This window comes from Artemia franciscana, chromosome 8 (assembly GCF_032884065.1).
Source record: "Artemia franciscana chromosome 8, ASM3288406v1, whole genome shotgun sequence".
Taxonomy (NCBI): Eukaryota; Metazoa; Arthropoda; class Branchiopoda; order Anostraca; family Artemiidae; genus Artemia; species Artemia franciscana.
Genome location: NC_088870.1, coordinates 2,597,560 through 2,616,278, shown reverse-complemented (window position 1 = coordinate 2,616,278; position 18,719 = coordinate 2,597,560). Strand labels below are relative to the sequence as shown.

At 37.4% G+C, this 18,719-nt stretch overlaps 1 protein-coding gene and 2 non-coding genes across 9 annotated transcripts in view; all 3 read left to right on the top strand.

The window, feature by feature from the left end:
- The window catches only part of LOC136029875 (tetratricopeptide repeat protein 7B-like), a 235,461-nt gene that overhangs the window by 128,344 nt on the left and 88,398 nt on the right, over nucleotides 1–18,719 (top strand). For 2 of the 7 annotated variants that reach the window (XM_065708347.1, XM_065708345.1), the window contains exon 11: nucleotides 9,422–9,544. The exons of the other annotated variants lie outside the window; for them this stretch is intronic. In XM_065708347.1, the coding sequence (XP_065564419.1) occupies nucleotides 9,422–9,511 (90 nt within the window). In that variant the 3' untranslated portion in view covers nucleotides 9,512–9,544. The remainder of the gene's footprint in view (nucleotides 1–9,421; nucleotides 9,545–18,719) is intronic. 7 annotated transcript variants of the gene reach the window in all.
- Nucleotides 7,659–7,744, top strand: Trnay-gua (transfer RNA tyrosine (anticodon GUA)). Its single transcript is given in 2 exon segments — nucleotides 7,659–7,695; nucleotides 7,709–7,744. It is a non-coding gene; the product is annotated as a tRNA-Tyr (tRNA).
- Trnay-gua (transfer RNA tyrosine (anticodon GUA)) lies at nucleotides 9,587–9,673 on the top strand. Its single transcript is given in 2 exon segments — nucleotides 9,587–9,623; nucleotides 9,638–9,673. It is a non-coding gene; the product is annotated as a tRNA-Tyr (tRNA).

Here is an 18,719-nt window from a genome sequence, read left to right as displayed (position 1 = left end):
CACGCATGATTAGCACACTCAATTTTTTCTACATTTCTGCCATATGGTACCCTTGCTATAATTTCAGAATGGGTACTCGAATCGCCGTCGGCAACAAATCGAGTATATCTTAGATTGTGCATGGATGTTGCTATTCGGAATGCGTCAACTAATATATCTGACTCCATACCTGTACTGGGCCCCTGCCAGTTCATAAAACATGTATGTTCCGGAACAGATCTATTTACTTGATGCCTGTATTTCACGCAAGTACAGCAATATTTGTTCCTAATTCCTAGATTTAAGAGTTTCTTCGACCACTCCACAGCCTGAGAGTGCACGATACCTATTCCCATAACTTCGTGTACACCAGCTTCCATCAACTATAACACATGTCTATACAGCTCCATTTGGGTGAATTTTCTCACCTGCTTCCAGTGCCATCCTTCGCTCGGTTTTCCCATTTTTGATAAGATAGTCATAGAGAACTTTTTCCAATTCTACGCAAATTTCTTTCTCAAATTTCGTAAAGACTTTTTGAGACGGGTTATTTATTCCAATGGTAGAGAAAAGTTCTTGAACCTGGGCGTGAGTCATTCCACCATTTATTGCACCAATCACTACCTCTTTGTTGACACTTACTGTTCCTGTTTCTGTTTTGTGTTTCTTTCTGATAGTATTCATACTATCAAAATCAGTCCTTTTCCGTTTTTTGACTACGGTTTTCGTTGAGTCTTTTTTTTTAAGCCTTCTAGGAGCAAGGGGTTTTTCTGTGTGAATTGTGGCTTCCTCATGACATGATTCGCATTTGAAGATGAGTCCTGAGCGCAATCCAGCTCTATGTTCTTTAGAAAACATCATATTTGAAACCAAATTGATGTCTTGGCACCTGTAAATAAAATGCTAATTGGTTGTGAGGAAGTAAAATAGTAAAGTAGCGATTTTATTGTTTTGGTAGAAAGGAAAGTGCTATAGCTTCAAAAAGGATAGTTAGTATGTAGAGTAGTGAGCGATGTAGGGTAATTAAAATATGAAATAAAATATAAAATATAGCTAGAAATGGGTGAGAAGTGGAAATTATACGATCTAACCGAAAGTTTGTTGTATTTAATTGTCAGATTAAACCACCCAATTTTATTTATGTATGTAACCAAGCCAAAAACTGTCCTGGAACTACCAATCAGGAAAGCCAAGTATTTCAAAACTTTACAAAATCCTTTGGGGCATGACAGGAAATGCCCTCTAAACAGACCTGTGTCGATTTACCAAATTTCAACGGAAATTACTAACCAAATTCCAAGAAAAATTAAGTCTCACTTGACTCCCTAAAATCAAATTCAAAGTAAAAATCCGTGCCCCAAATTCAGTTGCATCTCAACTATCATTTAAATTTTTATTCGAGTAATTCACAAAGTTCTCATTAGTACGATTAAAAATACCAATATGCTTTTATGAGTTAGGAGGATCAAATTAGCTAGTTTATTTCTCAAATCCTTTAAAGCCTTTGCAGACATTCTTTCAGAACCTTTATCCGTACTTTTTAATGATTAGATAAAAAAACAAATATTTTAAATGAAAGTAAGGAGCAACATTAAAACTTAGAACGAACAGAAATTATCCCGTATATGAAAGAGGCTGTTTCCTCCTCAACGCCCAACTCTTTACCCTAAAGTTTGACTCTTTCTCTCAACTCTACTGTTTAATACTGTAAAAACTTTAGCGTAAAGAGCGGGGCGTTGAGGAGGGAACAGCCCCGTTCATATACTGGGTAATTTCTGTTCGTTTTAAGTTTTAATGTTACTCCTTCCTTTCTTTTAAAAAAATTCGTTTTTTATTTAATTTCTGAACGTTTTTTAGTTAATCCATGTTTTGATTTCGGCTCTGCGCAGATGAATAATTAAAACGAAATTTGAATTTTTATTTTTTTGGCTAAACGGCTTTCTCATAATTTTGATCGAACGATTTTGAGAAACATGAGCGGGGATGGAGGCCCAGCTGCTCTCCAATTTTTTGCTACTTAAAAAGGCAACTAGAGCTTTTAGTTTTTACGATGGTTTTCATTAGTAAAAATATACGTAACTTACGAATTAGCTTACCTAACGAACTTCTATATTCGCAGGTATCTATTACGTATATAAGGGGGCCTCGCCCACTTGTCAATACCTCGCTCATTACACTAAAGCTTAAATTTTGTCCTAAATCCTTAAGAATGACCCCTGAATCACAAAGGCCGTAGAATAAATAATTGAAATTACTAAAAAATACTTTAGCGTAAAGAGTGAGAGATTAGGAGGAAATGAACCCCTTATATGTGTAATATTTTTTGTTCGTTTTAAGTTTTACCGCTGGTCCTTACTTTCAGTTGAAAACACTTTTTCATATTTATTTTTTCATTGTTTTTTTAAATCATGCTAGAAAATCCTGCCCCCTCCCATTCATGGAAAATTTTCCTCCCCATGACAAATTCCTCCATGGAAAGTTTCCCAAACATAACCTCCTCTTCTCAACCCCTCCTTCCAACCAAAAAATCCCACTGAAAACGTCTGTACACTTCCCAATAATCATTACTATGTGCAAACACTGGTCAAAGTTTTTAACTTGCAGCTTATCCCATGGGGACTTTGGGGGAGTAAGTCGTCCTGAAAGACATAGCTATAAGGTTTTTCAACTATGCTGAATAAAATGGCTATATCAGGATTTTGATCGGACGACGTTTGGAAAAAATGAGCGTGGGAGGGGGCCTAGGTGCCCTCCAATTTGTTTGGTCACTTAGAAAGGGCGCTAGAACTTTTCATTTCCATTTGAATGAGCCCTCTCGCAAAATTTTAAGACCACTGGGTCGGTACAATCACCCTTGGAAAAAAGAATTAAATAAATAAACACGCATCTGGGATTTGTGTTTGAAGAGTGGGATTTGTGTTTGTTGAAGAGTAGTGGATGGTTTTTTCAGGGGTGGGGGGGCTTAAAAAAACTTTAAAAATGTATCAATTTTTTTTATACTTGTGTATTATAACGACCCCACTCAAGGAGTGAAGTTAAGTTAATCTTAATGAAATGTACCAAATATGATGAAAATATAATACTTTATTAATAAAGTTGTAGATACCACGACTAAGAATTATGGAAAGCAGTCCGCCCTGAAAACAATATATTAAATACCTAAGCAAACCAAAATACAAACTATATGTTAAATATTTGGTATTTGTATGATAAACACCCTACAGCTTAGTGTTTTTCTTTCAGCTTAGAGTGAAACAAGACAAAGAGAAGTGATAGAATAGATGGAAAATATATGATTTGGGCTATGTATTGCACAATAGTTGTGGGGTGGGGGTAAAGTATGTGGCCAGTGTGAAGTTAGAAAAAGTTCCTAGCTGGCACGTACCCAGGGGGGAACCTTCGGGCCCCCTCCCCCGAAATTTGTTAAATGTTTAATTTCCCCATGGTTTCTTTGGATTTCTGGGGATATTTATTAAAAGTAGGATATTTATTAAGAATCTAGATACATGTGTGAAGCCTTTTTGGGGGGATTTTACAGCATGCAATTATCCAGTCAAGTCACTGCCCAATTATTAACCCATTTTCTGTCTAACGTTTTACCCTCATTGAAGTAATTGGCAATTATACTGTAATTTAATTTTTTTGTAAAGAGAGTTTGCTTCCCACAGCAAAATAGAATTATCCTTGATATTAGGGCGTTTATCCCCCCCCCCTCTTCAGGATAAAGTACAGCTTTTAATGGATAAATTTTGGAAACTATCATTTTTCATTAAAATCTACGTTTTTACAAGAAAAGAACTACCCCCCACAGCACCCATATTGCACTGTTAACCCTAAAATTTCCCTTTCAGTGGGATATAATAGATTAATCACTGGTTCTAAGTCGCTATGAACATAACCTGAGCCTAAAACGTACTTTTGAGGCTTCAGTCACCATCCGCTCCTTTCTTCCCACCATCAGTCACCATTCTTCCCACCATCCGCTACAATACTACAGATTAAAGTTAATCTGTATTTTCCGATATACGTGCTTTTTGCATTACTAAATAAAAAAAAAGTGCTACTTTATATCTGCTGTTTTGAAGGTTTTGGCCCTCCCCCGAAAAAAAATCCTGCGTAAGTGCCTGGTTCCTAGCCTACTACATAATATGCAGAGTAATTCTACCTTACACATTAGGCATGAGAGACCCGCCATACTTAACCGCCATACAACTCCCCTATTGTGCAAATATATAGCCGAAATGTGTTTCTAAAGTATTGTATTTTTTATCTTACTTTGGTATATTTCATTGTGATTAAGCGTCAGAGAAGCATATTAGAAAAATATTAGGCAGGGGATATATCATACAAATACCAAATACATAATCAAAATATACCTACAGCGTAGTTTATCTACTGAACCTAAGCTGATTGTCTCCAAATACAGACAGATAAATCGGTTTTTATTAGGTCTAACAGATCTACTCAGATCAAGAATTTGACTGTGGTCGCCATAATACATGAGTACAATTTGTTTATGTGCATTTTTTACGTTTTCTCAAGTCGGATAATTTTTTGGAGGAGGGGTGGGGTAAATTTGATAAAGCCCCCCCTCCCCTGCCCCTTGGATACGGCTTAGCCTGCTGATACAATTTGATACTCCCTGCATCGCCGTCATTCATTCGTCTGGAAAGTATTTCAGATTGGGATCACAAAGGCGTATATGTTTTTCGCCAATACAAGCTGAACTTAATAACTTGACAATAAGACAGAGTGATCGATTTTATATGTTAATCGAAACGCTTTGTTGCGAAAAATGACCAATCACGAGCTTTCTAAAACATCCAGCTTCCAATCCAGAAAAACGCTATATCAGTGGTTGTTGCTGATCCCGGTTTTGACACGACTACCGAGTACTGTGAACCTCCCACTTTTCTGATCTCCCTCTTTGTGATAACTCGGTAACATTTGATGTCGTTAGGAGCTTAGAAATGTAGGGGTTCGTATTTGTTTTCATCGGATTAGTAGCCATGTACATAAGTGCACTGTGCTTTCTTTTTTACTTTTTATATTACATTAGTGGCTTACATAGTAAGGTTTATAAAATCAATAGCAAAACAGTAGACGGTGCCGTAGGATGAAATTTGGCTTTTTATGGCACTTGGTATTAACCAAGTGACATGTAGCGATCGCAAATTCTGTCCGTCTATCTGTCTGTCGGTCTGTCCCGGTTTTGCTACTTTAGGCACTTCCAGGTAAGCTAGGACTATGAAATTAGGCAGGCCTATCAGGGACCGGACCAGATTAAATTAGGAATAGATTTCCCGATTTGAAAACCTGGGGGAGTGGGGGCCGATTAATTCGGAAAAAATAGAAAAAATAAAGTATTTTTAACTTTCGAACGGTGATGGGATCTTAATGAAATTTGATGTTTGGAACGATATCGTGTCTCAAAGCTCTTATTTTAAATCCCAACCAGATCCGGTAACAATGGGGGAGTTGGAGGGGGAACCTAAATTCTTGGAAAACGCTTAGAGTGGAGGGATCGGGATGAAACTTGGTGGGCAAAATAATCAAGTCCTAGATACGTGATTGACATAACCGGAATGGATTTGCTCTCTTTGGGGTAGTTGGGGGAGGGGGATCTGGTGACATTGGGGGGACCTAAAATCTTGGAAAACGCTTAGAGTGAGGGATCGGGATGAAAATTTGGGCACTTCCAGATAAGCTAGGACGATGAAATTTGGGAGGCGTATCAGGGACCGGACCAGATTAAATTAAAAATAGTCGTTTCCCCGATTCGACCATTCCGGGGGGAGTGGGGGACTTTGATTCGGAAAAATTTGAGAAAATGAAGTATTTTTTAACTTACGAACGAGTGATCGGATCCTAATGAAATTTGATATTTAGAAGGATATCGTGTCTCAGAGCTCTTATTTTAAATCCGACCAGATCCGTTGACATTGGGGGAGTTTGGGGGGCACCTAAAATCTTGGAAAACGCTTACAGTGGAGGGATCGGGATGAAACTTGGTGGGAAAAATAAGCAAAAGTCCTAGATACATGATTGACATGATCCGCTCTATTTGGGGAGTTGGGGGGGGGAGGGTTACTTCTGAAAAATTAGAAAAAGTGACGTATTTTGACTTGCGAAGGAGCGATCGGATCTTCATGAAACTCCGTATTTAGAAGGACCTCGTAACTCAGATATCTTATTTTAAATCCCAACTGGATCCAGTGTGATCTAAGGGGCAATTGGGGGGGGGGAGACCAAAAATTTTTAGAAAATACTTAAAGCGGAGACATCAGGATTAAACTGGGTGGGAAGAATAAAAACAAGTCCAAGATATGTGACTGACATAACTGGACCGGGTCTGTTCTCTTTGGTAGAGTTGAAGGGGGGGGAATAATTTAGAAAAATTAGAAAAAAATGAGGTATTTGTAACTTACGAATGGGTGATCAGATCTTAATGAAATTTGATATTTAGAAGGATCTTGTGCTTTAGAGCTCTTATTTTAAATTCTGAGCAGATCTCCTGACATTTGGGGGGGGGAATTGGAGGGGGAAACCGGAAGTCTTAGAAAACGAGAAAATTTGAGTATCTTTATCTTACGAATAGGTGATCGGATCTTAATGAAACTTTATATATAGAAGGGCCTTTTGTCTCAGGTGCTCCATCTTCGACTCTAATTGGATCCGGGGATATAGGGGGTTGGAGGGGGAAACAGAAATCTTGGGAAAAGCTTAGAGTGGAGAGATCGGGATGAAACTTGATGGGAAGAATAAGCACATGTTCTAGATACGTGATTGACATAATTGGAACGGATCCGTTCTCTTTGGAGGAACTGGGGTGTGTTAATTTGGAAAAATTAAAAAAATTGATATATTTTTAACTCAAGAGCAGGTGACCGGATCTTAATGAAATTTGATATTTTGAAGGAACTCATGTATCAGAGCTCCTATTTCAAATCCCGACCAGATCTGTTGACATTGGGGGGAGTTGGAGTGGCAAATCGGAAATCTTGGAAAATGCTTAGAGTGGAAGAATCGGAATGAAGCTTGGTGGATAGAATAAGCAAGTGTTGTAGATACGTTGTTGGCGTAACCGTACTGGATTCGCTCTCTTTGGGGGAATTAGGGGCGGGGTTCAGTGCTTTGGCGAGTTTGGTGCTTCTGGACGTGCTAGGACGATGAATATTGGTAGGCGTTTCAGGGAGCTGCACAAATTGATTTGATAAAGTCGTTTTCCCTGATTCGATCATCTAGGGGGCTAGGAGAGGAAGGGAGAGGAAAAACTAGAAAAAATGAGGTATTTATAATTTGCGAGTGGGTGATCGGATCTTAATGAATTTTGATATTTAGAAGGACCTCGTGAACCAGAGCTCTTATTTTAAATCCCGACCGGCATAAAGCCTCTGATTTTCCTTTTAAATCAATCTATTGATTCTTAGAATTTTGCCAGAGCTCATGCCATATGAGCTCTTGGCTCTCCCATCCTCGACACAAGTGTCATATGAGCTCATAGATCTTGTTTAGCTTAGCCTAAAAATGTCTGTTATACACCAACGAAACAAAAATCACAAACGGAAAAGGAAACAACATATAATCAATGTCAGTTATGGCTTGTAGCACTCCTAAGCCACGCCCTGCTTTGACGATAATTATACTTTTACTTATCTTTAATTTTTTACTTTACTAAGCCTTCGATAGCTCAGTTGGTAGAGCGGTGGACTGTAGAGGTTAAATTGTTATCCATAGGTCGCTGGTTCAAATCCGGCTCGAAGGATATTTTTGCTCCTCTTCCCCCATGTGTTGTTTCTCTACTTGCTATATCTAATCTTTTATTCGTAATGATTAAAAAACAGGTTTTTTCAACTAAAAGTAAGGTGTAATACTAAAATTTAAAAAGGACAGAAATTATTCCACATACGAGGGGCGCTGCCCCCCTCCTCAATACATCACTCTTCACGCTAAATTAATTTACAACCTTTAAAGAAAAGCTTCTTATTCTAATTAAATGAACCCGATTTTTCAGGAATCTTTCTGAAAGAATTGAAACAAAAAAATCGAATTTCTGCGTAAAAAGTGAGATTTTGAGGAGGGGGAAACCCCCTGATTTACGTAATAATTTCTGTTTATTTTTGTTCTAATGCTGCTCCTTACTTTCAGCTAAAAATACATGATTTTTTTTACTGAATTGCTGATTTTTTAAATATTGCCGGGATATCCGGCTCCCCTCCAAGGGAAATTCCCTCCCCCACGCAAAATTTTTCAAAGTAAAGCTCCTTCACATAATTTATTTCCCTGCCCAAAGACGATTCCGGCCTCGCTAAGAATCCCCCAGGAAAATTCTCCTTATCATGCTTAAATTTGAAAGAGACTTTTATTTCGGATTGTTTTCCAAATCATGTTGGAAATCCACCCTTTACGGAAAACTGTTTTCGGAATCCCCGACCCCCAGAGTAAACTTGCTTACGCCTGAAATTCCCCTTTGAGAATGTCTCCGGCGGAATTTCAAACTTGGGCAAATATATAGCCCAAAATTGTTTCAAAAGTATTGTATTTTTATCATACTTAGGTATATTTTATTAGGATTGAGCGTCAGAAAAGCATGTCAGAAGAATACTAGGCAGGGGGGTATATCATACAAGTACCAAACATTTAATTAAAATGTACCTACAACGTAGTTTATCTACTGAGCCTAAGCTGATTGTCTCCGAATACAGACAGATAAATCGGTTTTCGTCAGGTGTAACAGATGTACTCAGATCAAGAACTTGACTGGGGTCGCTATAATACATGAGTACAATTTGTTTATGGGCATTTTGTTACGTTTTCGCAAGTCGGATTTTTGGGGGGAGGGGGTAAGTGTGATAACCCCCCCCCCCTCGCCCCTTCGATACGGCTTAGCCTGCTGATAAGATTTGATACTCCCGGCATCGCCGTCATTCATTCGTCTGGAAAGTATTTCAGATTGGGATCACAAAGCAGCAAATGTTTTTCGCCAATACAAGCTGAATGTAATAATAAAGACAAAGTGATCGATTTTACCTATTAATCGAAACGCTTCGTTGCGAAAAATGACCAATCACGAGCTTTCTAAAACATCTAGTTCCCAATCCAGAAAAACGCTGTATCAGTGGTTGCTGATCCCGGTTTTGACACGACTACCGAGTACTGTGAACCTCCCACTTTTCCGATGTACCTCGTTGTGATAACTCGGTAACATTTGATGTCGTTAGGAGCTTTGAAATGCTGGGGTACGAATTCCTTTTCATCGGATTAGCAACCATGTACATAAGTGCATTTGCTTTCTTTTTTGCTTTTCATGTTACATTAGTGGCTTACCTAGTACGGTTTATGTAAATATCTTGTTGAATGGACTACTATAAATTCAACATAAAAATCAATAGCAAATATTAGATGGTACCACAGACTGGAATTTTCCTTCTTTTTTTTTTAGCTTGGCCTAAAAATGTCTTGTATATACCAACGAAACAAAAATCACAAGTGGAAAATGAAACAACATATAATCAATGTCAGCTATGGCTAGTAGCACTCCTAAGCCACGCCCTGCTTTGAAGGTGTATGTACTTATACTTATTTTTAATTTTTTCGATATAGCAAGCCTTCGATAGCTCAGTTGGTAGAGCGGTGGACTGTAGAGGTTTGAATTGTCATCCATAGGTCGCTGGTTCAAATCCGGCTCGAAGGATATTTTTGCTCCCCTTCCCCCATGTCTTGTCTCTCTACTAGCTATATCTTATCTTTTATTCGTATTGATTAAAATACAGGTTTTTTCAACTAAAAGTAAGGAGCAATACTAAAACTTAAAACGGACAGAAATTATTCCGCATAAGTGGGGAGCTGCCCCCTCCTCAATACATCACTCTTCACGCTAAATTAATTTAGAACTTTTAAAGAAAAGCTTCTTATTCTAATGGAACGAACCCGATTTTTCAGGAATCTTTCTGAAAGGATTGAGACAAAAATTCAAATTTCAGCGTAAAAAGTGAGATTTTGAGGAGGGGGAAACCCCCTCATTTACGTATTAATTTCCGTTTGTTTTTGTTCTAATGCTGCTCCTTACTTTAAGCTTAAAATACGTGATTTTTTCTAACGAATTGCTGATTTGTTTTTAATAATGCCGGAAAATCCAGCTCACCCCCCCCCCAAGGGAAATTCTCTCCCCCCACGAATAATTTTTCAAAGTAAAGTTCCTTCACGTAAATTATCTCCCCGTGTCGTTTTCCAAATGCACCCTTCGCAGAAAAATATTTTCAGAATCCCTGGCCCCCAGAGGAAACTTGCTTTCGCCTGAAACTCCCCTTTGAGAATGTCTCCCGTGGAATTTCTCCCCCATGAGAAAACTTCGGACAGTTCCTACCCAACTGAAAATTTCGCCTGGGACATCTCCAAAGGTTAAATTTAGTCGGCAAAGACAAAGTAAGGTATGGAAAAGAATTTTGTATAGGAATTTTGGTAAAATCCCCCAGTGTAAAACTTCTTCTGAAAAGGTCAACCACGGAAACTTCCCTCCTCGTGAAAATTCTGACTTTGGAAAATTCCCCCAAACATAAAATTCACCCTCCAAAAAATGTTTTCATACTTCTCAGTAACAAATACTATACGTAAACAAGGGGTAAATTTCATAATTTCACTCCTATCCCCAGTGACTGTGGGGGGGGGGTCATTTTATCCTCAAAGGCATAGTTTAATTGACCTTTTAATTATGCCGAACAAAATAGCTATCTCACAATTTTGTCCTTCAACTTTGGGGAAAAAAGTAGCATGGGAGGGGTGCCAACCCGCCGTCTATTCTTTTTGGTCACTTAAAAAGGGCACTGGAACTCTTGATTTCCGACCAAATAAGTCCTCTCTCGATCTACTATGATCACTGGTTCAATACTGTCGCCCCTGAAAAAAATTAAATAAAAGAAAAACAAGTTTTTTAAATGAAAGTAAGGAGCGACATTAAAACTTAAAACGAACAGAAATTACTCCGTATATGAAAGGGGCTTTTCCTTCTCAACGCCCCGCTCTTTACGCTAAAGTTTGACTCTTTCTCTTAACTCTACATTTTAAAACAGTAAAAAACTTTAGCGTAAAAAGCGGGACGTTGAGAAGCCATTTTGGCTAAATGGCTTTCTCATAATTTTGATCGAATGATTTTGAGAAAAAAGAGCGGGGGAGGAAGCCTAGTTGCCCTCCGATTTTCGGTTAATTAAAAAGGCAACTAGAACTTTTAATTTTTTACGAATCTTTTTATAAGTAAAAGATATACGTAACTTATAAATTAGGTTACGTAAAGAACTTTTGTATTCTCATGTTTTTATTACATATATGAGGGGGTTCGCCCCCTCGTCAGTACCTCTCTCTTTACACTAAAGCTTAAATTTTGTCCCAATTCACTAAGAATGACCCCTGAATCATAAAAGCCGCAGAATAAATAGTTGAAATTACTAAAAATACATTAGTGTAAAGAGCGAGGTATTAGGAGAAGGTGAGGCCCCTCATATGGGTAATAATTTCTGTTCGTTTTAAGTTTTAATGCTGCTGCTTACTTCCAGCTGAAAAAAACTTTTTCATATTTATTTTTTCATTGTTTTTTTAAGTAATGCTAGTAAATCCTGCGCTCCCTTCATGGAAATTTTCTTACCCCATGACAAATTCCTCGATGGAAAGTTCCCCCAGCATATCCCCCTCTTCACAACCCCTGCCTCCAACCAAAAAATCCTCCTGAAAACGCCTGTACACTTCCCAATAACCATTACTATATGTAAGCACTGGTCAAAGTTTTGAACTTGTAACCTCTCCCACGGGGACTGTGGGGGAGTAATTCGTCCCCAAAGACATAGTTAAAAGGTTTTTTGACTACGCTGAATAAAATGGCTATCTCAGAATTTTGATCCGTTGACTTTGGGAAAATAATTAGCGTGGGAGGGGGCCTGGGTGCCCTCCAATTTTTTTGTTCACTTAAAAAGGGCACTAGGACTTTTCATTTCCGTTAGAATGAGCCCTTTCGCAACATTCTAGGCCAACTGGGTCGATACGATCGCCCTTGAAAAAAAAAAACAAAAGAAAACAAAAAAACAAACAAACAAATAAACACGCATCCGTGATCTGTCTTCTGGCGAAAAATATAAAATTCCACATTTTTGTAGATAGGAGCTTGAAACTTCTACAGTAGGGTTCTCTGATACGCTGAATCTGATGGCGTGATTTTCGTTAAGATTCTATGACTCTTAGGGGGTGTTTCCCCCTATTTTCTAAAATAACGCAAATTTTCTCAGGCTCGTAACTTTGATGGATAAGACTAAACTTGATGAAACTTATATATTTAAAATCAGCATTAAATGTGATTCTTTTGATGTAGCTATTGGTACCAAAATTCCATTTTTTAGAGTTTTGGTTGCTATTGAGCCGGGTCGCTCCTTACTACAGTTCGTTACCACGAACTGTTTGAAACAAACACACGTAGCCTATCTTTCTTCTGGCGAAAAAAGAAATTCCACTTTTTGTATATAGGAGCTTGAGACCTCTACAGTTGAGTTCTCTAATATGCTGAATCTTATGGTGTGATGGTGTGTGAAGTTTTGGGAGTGTTTCCCCCTTTTTCAAAAATTGCGTAAATTTCTTCAGGCTCTTAATTTTTAATGGGTAACATTAACCTCATTGAACTTTACATACTTTAAATCAGTATAAAAATTCAATTCTTTTGATGTATCTATTGTTTTGGCATCTTACTTTCTCTGTGATCTTTCTTCTGGAAAAAAATTCCACATTTTTGTATATAGGAGCTTGAAACCTCCATAGTAGGATTCTCTGATATGCTGAATCTTATGGTGTGATTTTCATTAATATCACTTGAGTTTTTGGGGGTTTTTACCTCCCCCTTTTTTCAAGAATTTGATGAGTAACATTAAACTCAATTAACTTTATATTTTTTTTATCAGTATAAAAATTCAGTTTTTTTATGCATATATTTTGATCAAAGCTCATTTTTTTTCGAGATTCGGTTACTATTGATCCAAGTCGTTCTGTGCTTACAGTTTGTTGCCAGGAACTGGTTGATAATTGTAACTAAAAGCCACAGAAATTGGACTGGACCAAAGCCAGGTGGTTGTATCCCCCTCCTCTGGACCCACCATTGTAAGACGAAAATTATTATAGTTAACAATATAAATTTGTTGTTCCTTTATGAAAAGAATTTTTCAAATATTAAGGTCAATATCATATAGAAACAGAAACACAAGCTGATGCTCTAAAAAAAAAAAAAAAAAAAAAAAAAAAAAAAAAAAAAAAAAAAAAAAAAAAAAAAAAAAAAAATCCGGAATACCTGATAGCAAGTTTCTGTTCGGCTTCAACTTCTGGCTGTCGTTTAGAGTCAATCCAAAACGAAGCGAAACCGAGGTATATGCAAGCTCCTCCAAATTCAGAAGATAGTCCTATATAACCCATTCCGTCGTGTCAGAAGCATTTTCATGCGACAAAAAAGTTGTTATTCTGCAGGAGTGTGCCTTATGCTAAGCCCCCATGTCCCCTTCTCCCATGTCCCATATATTTATGTGCCATGTTCCTTCTTTTATTCCTATAAATTTAAGTATAAGCCACAGAAATTGAACTAGGACGAAGCCAGTTAGTGGTGCTCCCTCCTCTGGACCACCATTATAAGAAACACAAGCTGGTGCCCTAAGAAAATCAGGAATACCTGAGAGCAACTTTTGGTTCAGCAGTAATGCTAGAAGTGACAGCTTCTCTGAGAATCGATCCAAAACGAACTGAAATCGAACTATATGAGCTCCTCAAAATTCAGAATAATCCTGTAACCCCTTCCGTCGTATCAGAAGCATTTTGGTGTGACAAAAAGTTATTATTCTCCAGGTATATGCCTTATGCTAAGCTTTCACATAAGATGGTAAGTTTTGCTTACTGAAAACGACCAAGCGATGTCGCTAATTAAATTCCGCTTGTTATGTCCGACTGAAAGTAATATTCCCAGAAGTTTATCTAGGAAACTTTCCAGAAAAAGACTTTCGAGTAAAAAGAATGCCATTTTGCCAGTGTCAAATAGTTCGCGGTAACGAACTAAAAGTAAGGAGTGAATCTGCCCTATAGTAACCGAAATTCTACAAAGTGAAATTTTAATTACAAAAGACACATCAAAAGAATAAGCTTTTTATGCTGATTCACAGATATAAAAATCATTAAATTTAATGCTTCTTATCAAGAGTTACGAGTCTGAGAAAGTTTGTCTTATTTTCGAAAAGTGGAGGAAACATCTCTCAAAAGTCACGAAAATCAGATTCAGTGTATCAGAGAACCCTACTTTAAAGGTTTTTAGCTCCCATCTGCAAAAATGTGAAATTTTGTTGTTCTTGCTCTTTCTTCTTGTTTTTTTTTGCCAGAAGAAAGATCGGGGATGTGTGTTTTTTTTCAGGGGTTATCGTTTTCAACCGATGGTCCTAGAAGATCGGGAGAGGGCTCATTTAAAAAGAAATTAAAATTTTTTAGTCCCCTGTTCAAGTAAACAAAAAGTTTGGAGGGTAACTAGCCCTCCTCCCATGTCACTTTTTTCTAAAGTCGGCAGATCAAAATTTTGAGATAGTCTTTTTGTTCAGCATAGTTGAAAGGTCACACAACTATGTCTTCGGGGATGAAATAATCCCCCCTCCCCCCAGAGATCCCGGGGAAAGGGCTTCAAGCTGTAAAATTTGCCCATTGTTTACATGTAGAATTTGTTATTGTGAAGTATCCACACTTTCTCGGGGCAGAGGGAAGAGGAATTTCTGCGGGGGGATTTTCTACGGAAATAATTTTCCATTGGAAAGGAAGTTTCTGTGTGTGAGCTTTCAAAGGCAATTTGCCAGAATTCCTATAGTAAATTTGTTTTATTCGTCTTATTTTCTCTTTTACGACTCAATTGTACACGGGAAGATTTTCTGGGGAAATTTTCACCAGGGTTGGAATCATTCGGGGGATTTTTCTATGCAAGGAATTTCCGCGGAAGAAATTCTGCATGGGGAAATACCACCAGGATCAGTTCTCCATGGAGAAATTTTCCGCGGGAGAAACTTTCCATTGTGTGGGGGATCCGGAAAAAAACTCCCACATAGGGGGATTTCTGTCGCGGATTGAAAAACGATCAGAAGTTAAATAAAAAACAAGTGTTTTTTTCGAATGAGAGTATGCTGAGGAGAATTTTCCCGGTGGAATTATGGGCAAGAAATTTGCTGCGGGGAATTTGCAGTAAAGATGAGGAGGGAGAGTTTTATAAGCGGGAGAACTTTCAATGGAGAAATTTTTCTTAGGGTTTGGGAATATCTATTGGGAGGGAGGTGGGTTTCCCGGTATATATTTTCGCTATATAGTAGTAGTAGTAGTAGTTTGAATTTATTATCCAAAAGAAATAACAGAGACAAAATCAATCGGTAGCACGCCAAAAGCGTCGCTTGCGAGGGTGTGCTACAAACAAAAAAGAACGAAAAATAGAAGAGAAAAAAAAATAAAAACAAAGAACAAAAAACAAAAAAAAAACAGCAAGTTAGTCTATAATAAGTAGAAGGGTGAAACAGTAGTAAATATATATAGTAAACATATGACGAACAGAAATTAAATAAAGAAAACACGTTTTTCAACTGAAAGTAAGGAGCGATATTAAAACTTAAAACGAACAGAAATCACTCCGTATTTATATACGGAATAATTTCTTTTCCTCAATGCTCTTGAAGCCAAAGTTAGACTTTTTGTCTCGATTCTTAAAGAACAACTCCTGAAACACAAGGAACGTTAATTAGAATAAGGAATTTTCTTAAAAGTTTTTAAAAAATTTAAAGTGAAGAGAGGGGTACTGAGGTGCAGGCATATCCCTTCATACAGAAAAATTCCTGGTCGGTGTTAAGTTTTAATATTGATCCTTTCTTTCAGTTAAAAAAGTTTTTTTTTATCAACAAGAAGCTAGTAGCTATTTTAAGCATAATTTTGCCAAACTGAAATATGAATGTTTTGAATCTTGTTTAAAACAGAACAAAAGTGTTTGCCCGCATGGAGTTGTATTTTGGCTCTAGGCGTTAACCCCCCCCCAGCGTTTATCCCCCGGAAAAATAACCCCTGGAAAATGCCCCGCAGGAAATATTCCCCCGGAAAATATCCTCCGAGAAAAATATTCCCCCGGTAAATACCCCTCGTGGAAGATAAGGCTTTCCAAATTTGAAAATTTTAACTGAGCTTTGTTTTTTTGATTTACGTAGGGGAAGGAATTTTGGTAATTGTGTATTATACACCACCCACTCAAGTCTATGCTGTGTAAATCTCGAGAACAAACCGGTTTCTTCGTTAGTTTCTTTCAGCTTAGTGTGAAACAAGACAAAAACAAGTGACAAAATAGATGGGAAAAATGTAATTTGGGAAATATATTTGCACATAAGGGGGGGGGGGTGTAAAGTGTTTGGACAGTTTGAAGTCAGAAAACAGTTCTTTGTTCACAATATGCAGGATAATTGTTCCTAACATATTTTGTATGCAGACCCACCATGCTTAACCACCCCCCTCCCCCCACTTTACAAATACATAGCCCAGAACTAAAAAACAGAATTGTGATATCAATAGTTACACACAGAGAATCGCATTTTTATGCTGATTTTAAATATGTAAGCTTCATCAAGTTTAGTCTTACCCATCAAGAGTTACGAGCATGAGAAAATTTGTCTTATTTTAGAAAATAGGGGGAAACAAACTAAAAGTCAAAGAGTCTTAACGAAAATCACACCATCAGAGATTCAGTGCATCGGAAAACCTTACTGTAGAAGTTTCAAGGTCCTATGTACAAAAATGTAGAATTGTATTTTTTGCCAGAAGACAGACCACGGGTGCGTGTTTTTTTTCCCAGGGGTGACCCTATCGACCCTTGGTCCTAATATGTTGCGAGAAGGCCAATTCTAACGGAAGTTAAAAGTTCTAGTACCCTTTTTAAGAGACCAAAAAAATTTGAGGGCACCTAGGCCCCCTCCCATGCTCATTTTTCCCAAAATCACCGGATCAAAATTTTGAGATAACATTTTATTCAGCATAGTCAAAAACCTAATAATTATGTCTATCGGGATGACCTAATTCCCCGCAATCCTCGGGGAAGGGGCTGCAAGTTGCAAAGTTTGACCATTGTTTACTTGTATTAATGGTTATTGGGGAGTCAAAATTCGTTATTGGGTGACAAAATTCAAGCGTTAGTGCAAAGAGCGAGGTATTGACGAAGGAAAATTAGAAAATAAATGAAAAAAAAAAGCTTTTTCAGCTGGAAGTCAGGAGAAGCATTAAAACCTAAAACGAACAGAAATTATTATGTATATAAGGGGGCTCGTCTCTTCCACAATACCTTGCTCTTTACGCTAAAGTATTTTCAGTAATTTCAACTATTTATTCTACAGCATTAGTGATTCAGGGGTCATTCTTAGAAAATTGGGACAGAATTCAAGCGTTAATGCAAAGAGCGAGGTATGGAAAGGAGGCTGAACCCCCTCATATACGTAATAAAAATATAAAATATAGATGTTCTTTACTTAAGTTAATTTGTGAGTAACGTATATTTATTACTAATAAAAACGTTCATAAAAAAATAAAAATTTTTATTTGCCTTTTTAAGTAATCAAAAGTTGAAGGGCACTAGGCGTACTCGTCCACCCCTTTTTGTCAAAATCGTCCGATCAAAACTATGAAAAACCCATTTAGCCAAAAAAAATAATATGTAAATTTCTTTTTAACTATTCATGTGCGGTGAGCCAAAAATAAAACATGCATTAACTCAAAAACGTTCAGAAATTAAATAAAAAAAAACAAGTTTTTTTAACTGCAAGTAAGGAGCGACATTAAAACTTGAAACGAACAGAAATTATTTTGTATATGAAATTGGCCGTCCCCTCCTCAACGCCTTGCTCTTTACGCTAAAGTTTTTATTGTTTTGAAAAGTAGAGCTGTGAGAAAGAATCAAACGTTATCGTAAAGGGCGAGGCGTTGAGGAGGGAACAACCCCTTTCGTATACGGAATAATTTCTCTTCGTTTTAAGTTTTAACATGGCTCCCTAGTTACAGTAAAAAACTTGTTTTTTTCTTATTTAATCGTAAGCTTGACTGAGAGGCGTATAATACATAAGTACTGGAATTTTTCATGGATTTCCCGGTATTATTTTAAAAAGGTCAGAAATTAAATAAAAAACAAATTTTTTCGACTAATAATAAGGAGCAACAGCAAAACTTAAAACGAACAGAAATTATAACGTATATGAAAGTGGTTGCCTCGTCCTCATGATCTCATTCTTTTATGTTTTTTTTAGAATTTTAAAACAAAGCTTGTTGTTCTAATCAAATGGCCATTGTGTTTCAGGAATCGTTCTTATAGAATTAGAGCAAAAAGTCAAAACTTTAGAGTAAAGAGCAAGGTCTTGTGGAAAGAACAACTCCTTTCCTAGGAACAACTCCTCCCCGGGGAATACCCCTCCTAGGGAGGGGTATTCCCCGGGGGATGTTATTTCCTTCGGGTGTATTTTTCGGGGGGGGGGTGTAAGCGCTGGCAACTGTTCTTTCACTGAATGGCACACAATTTGGCTACCTAAGCGTCAGAACCTAGGTTTACCCCCCGCTAAGGAAGTTCCCACTTTGATCTTTTCTTCAGATAAAATTGGAAGAGGAAATGTAACCTGGTTTGCACTGATTGTCTTCACTAGAAAATCTTATGGCTAGAATTTAAAAAAGTTTATCAGTCAATTAGT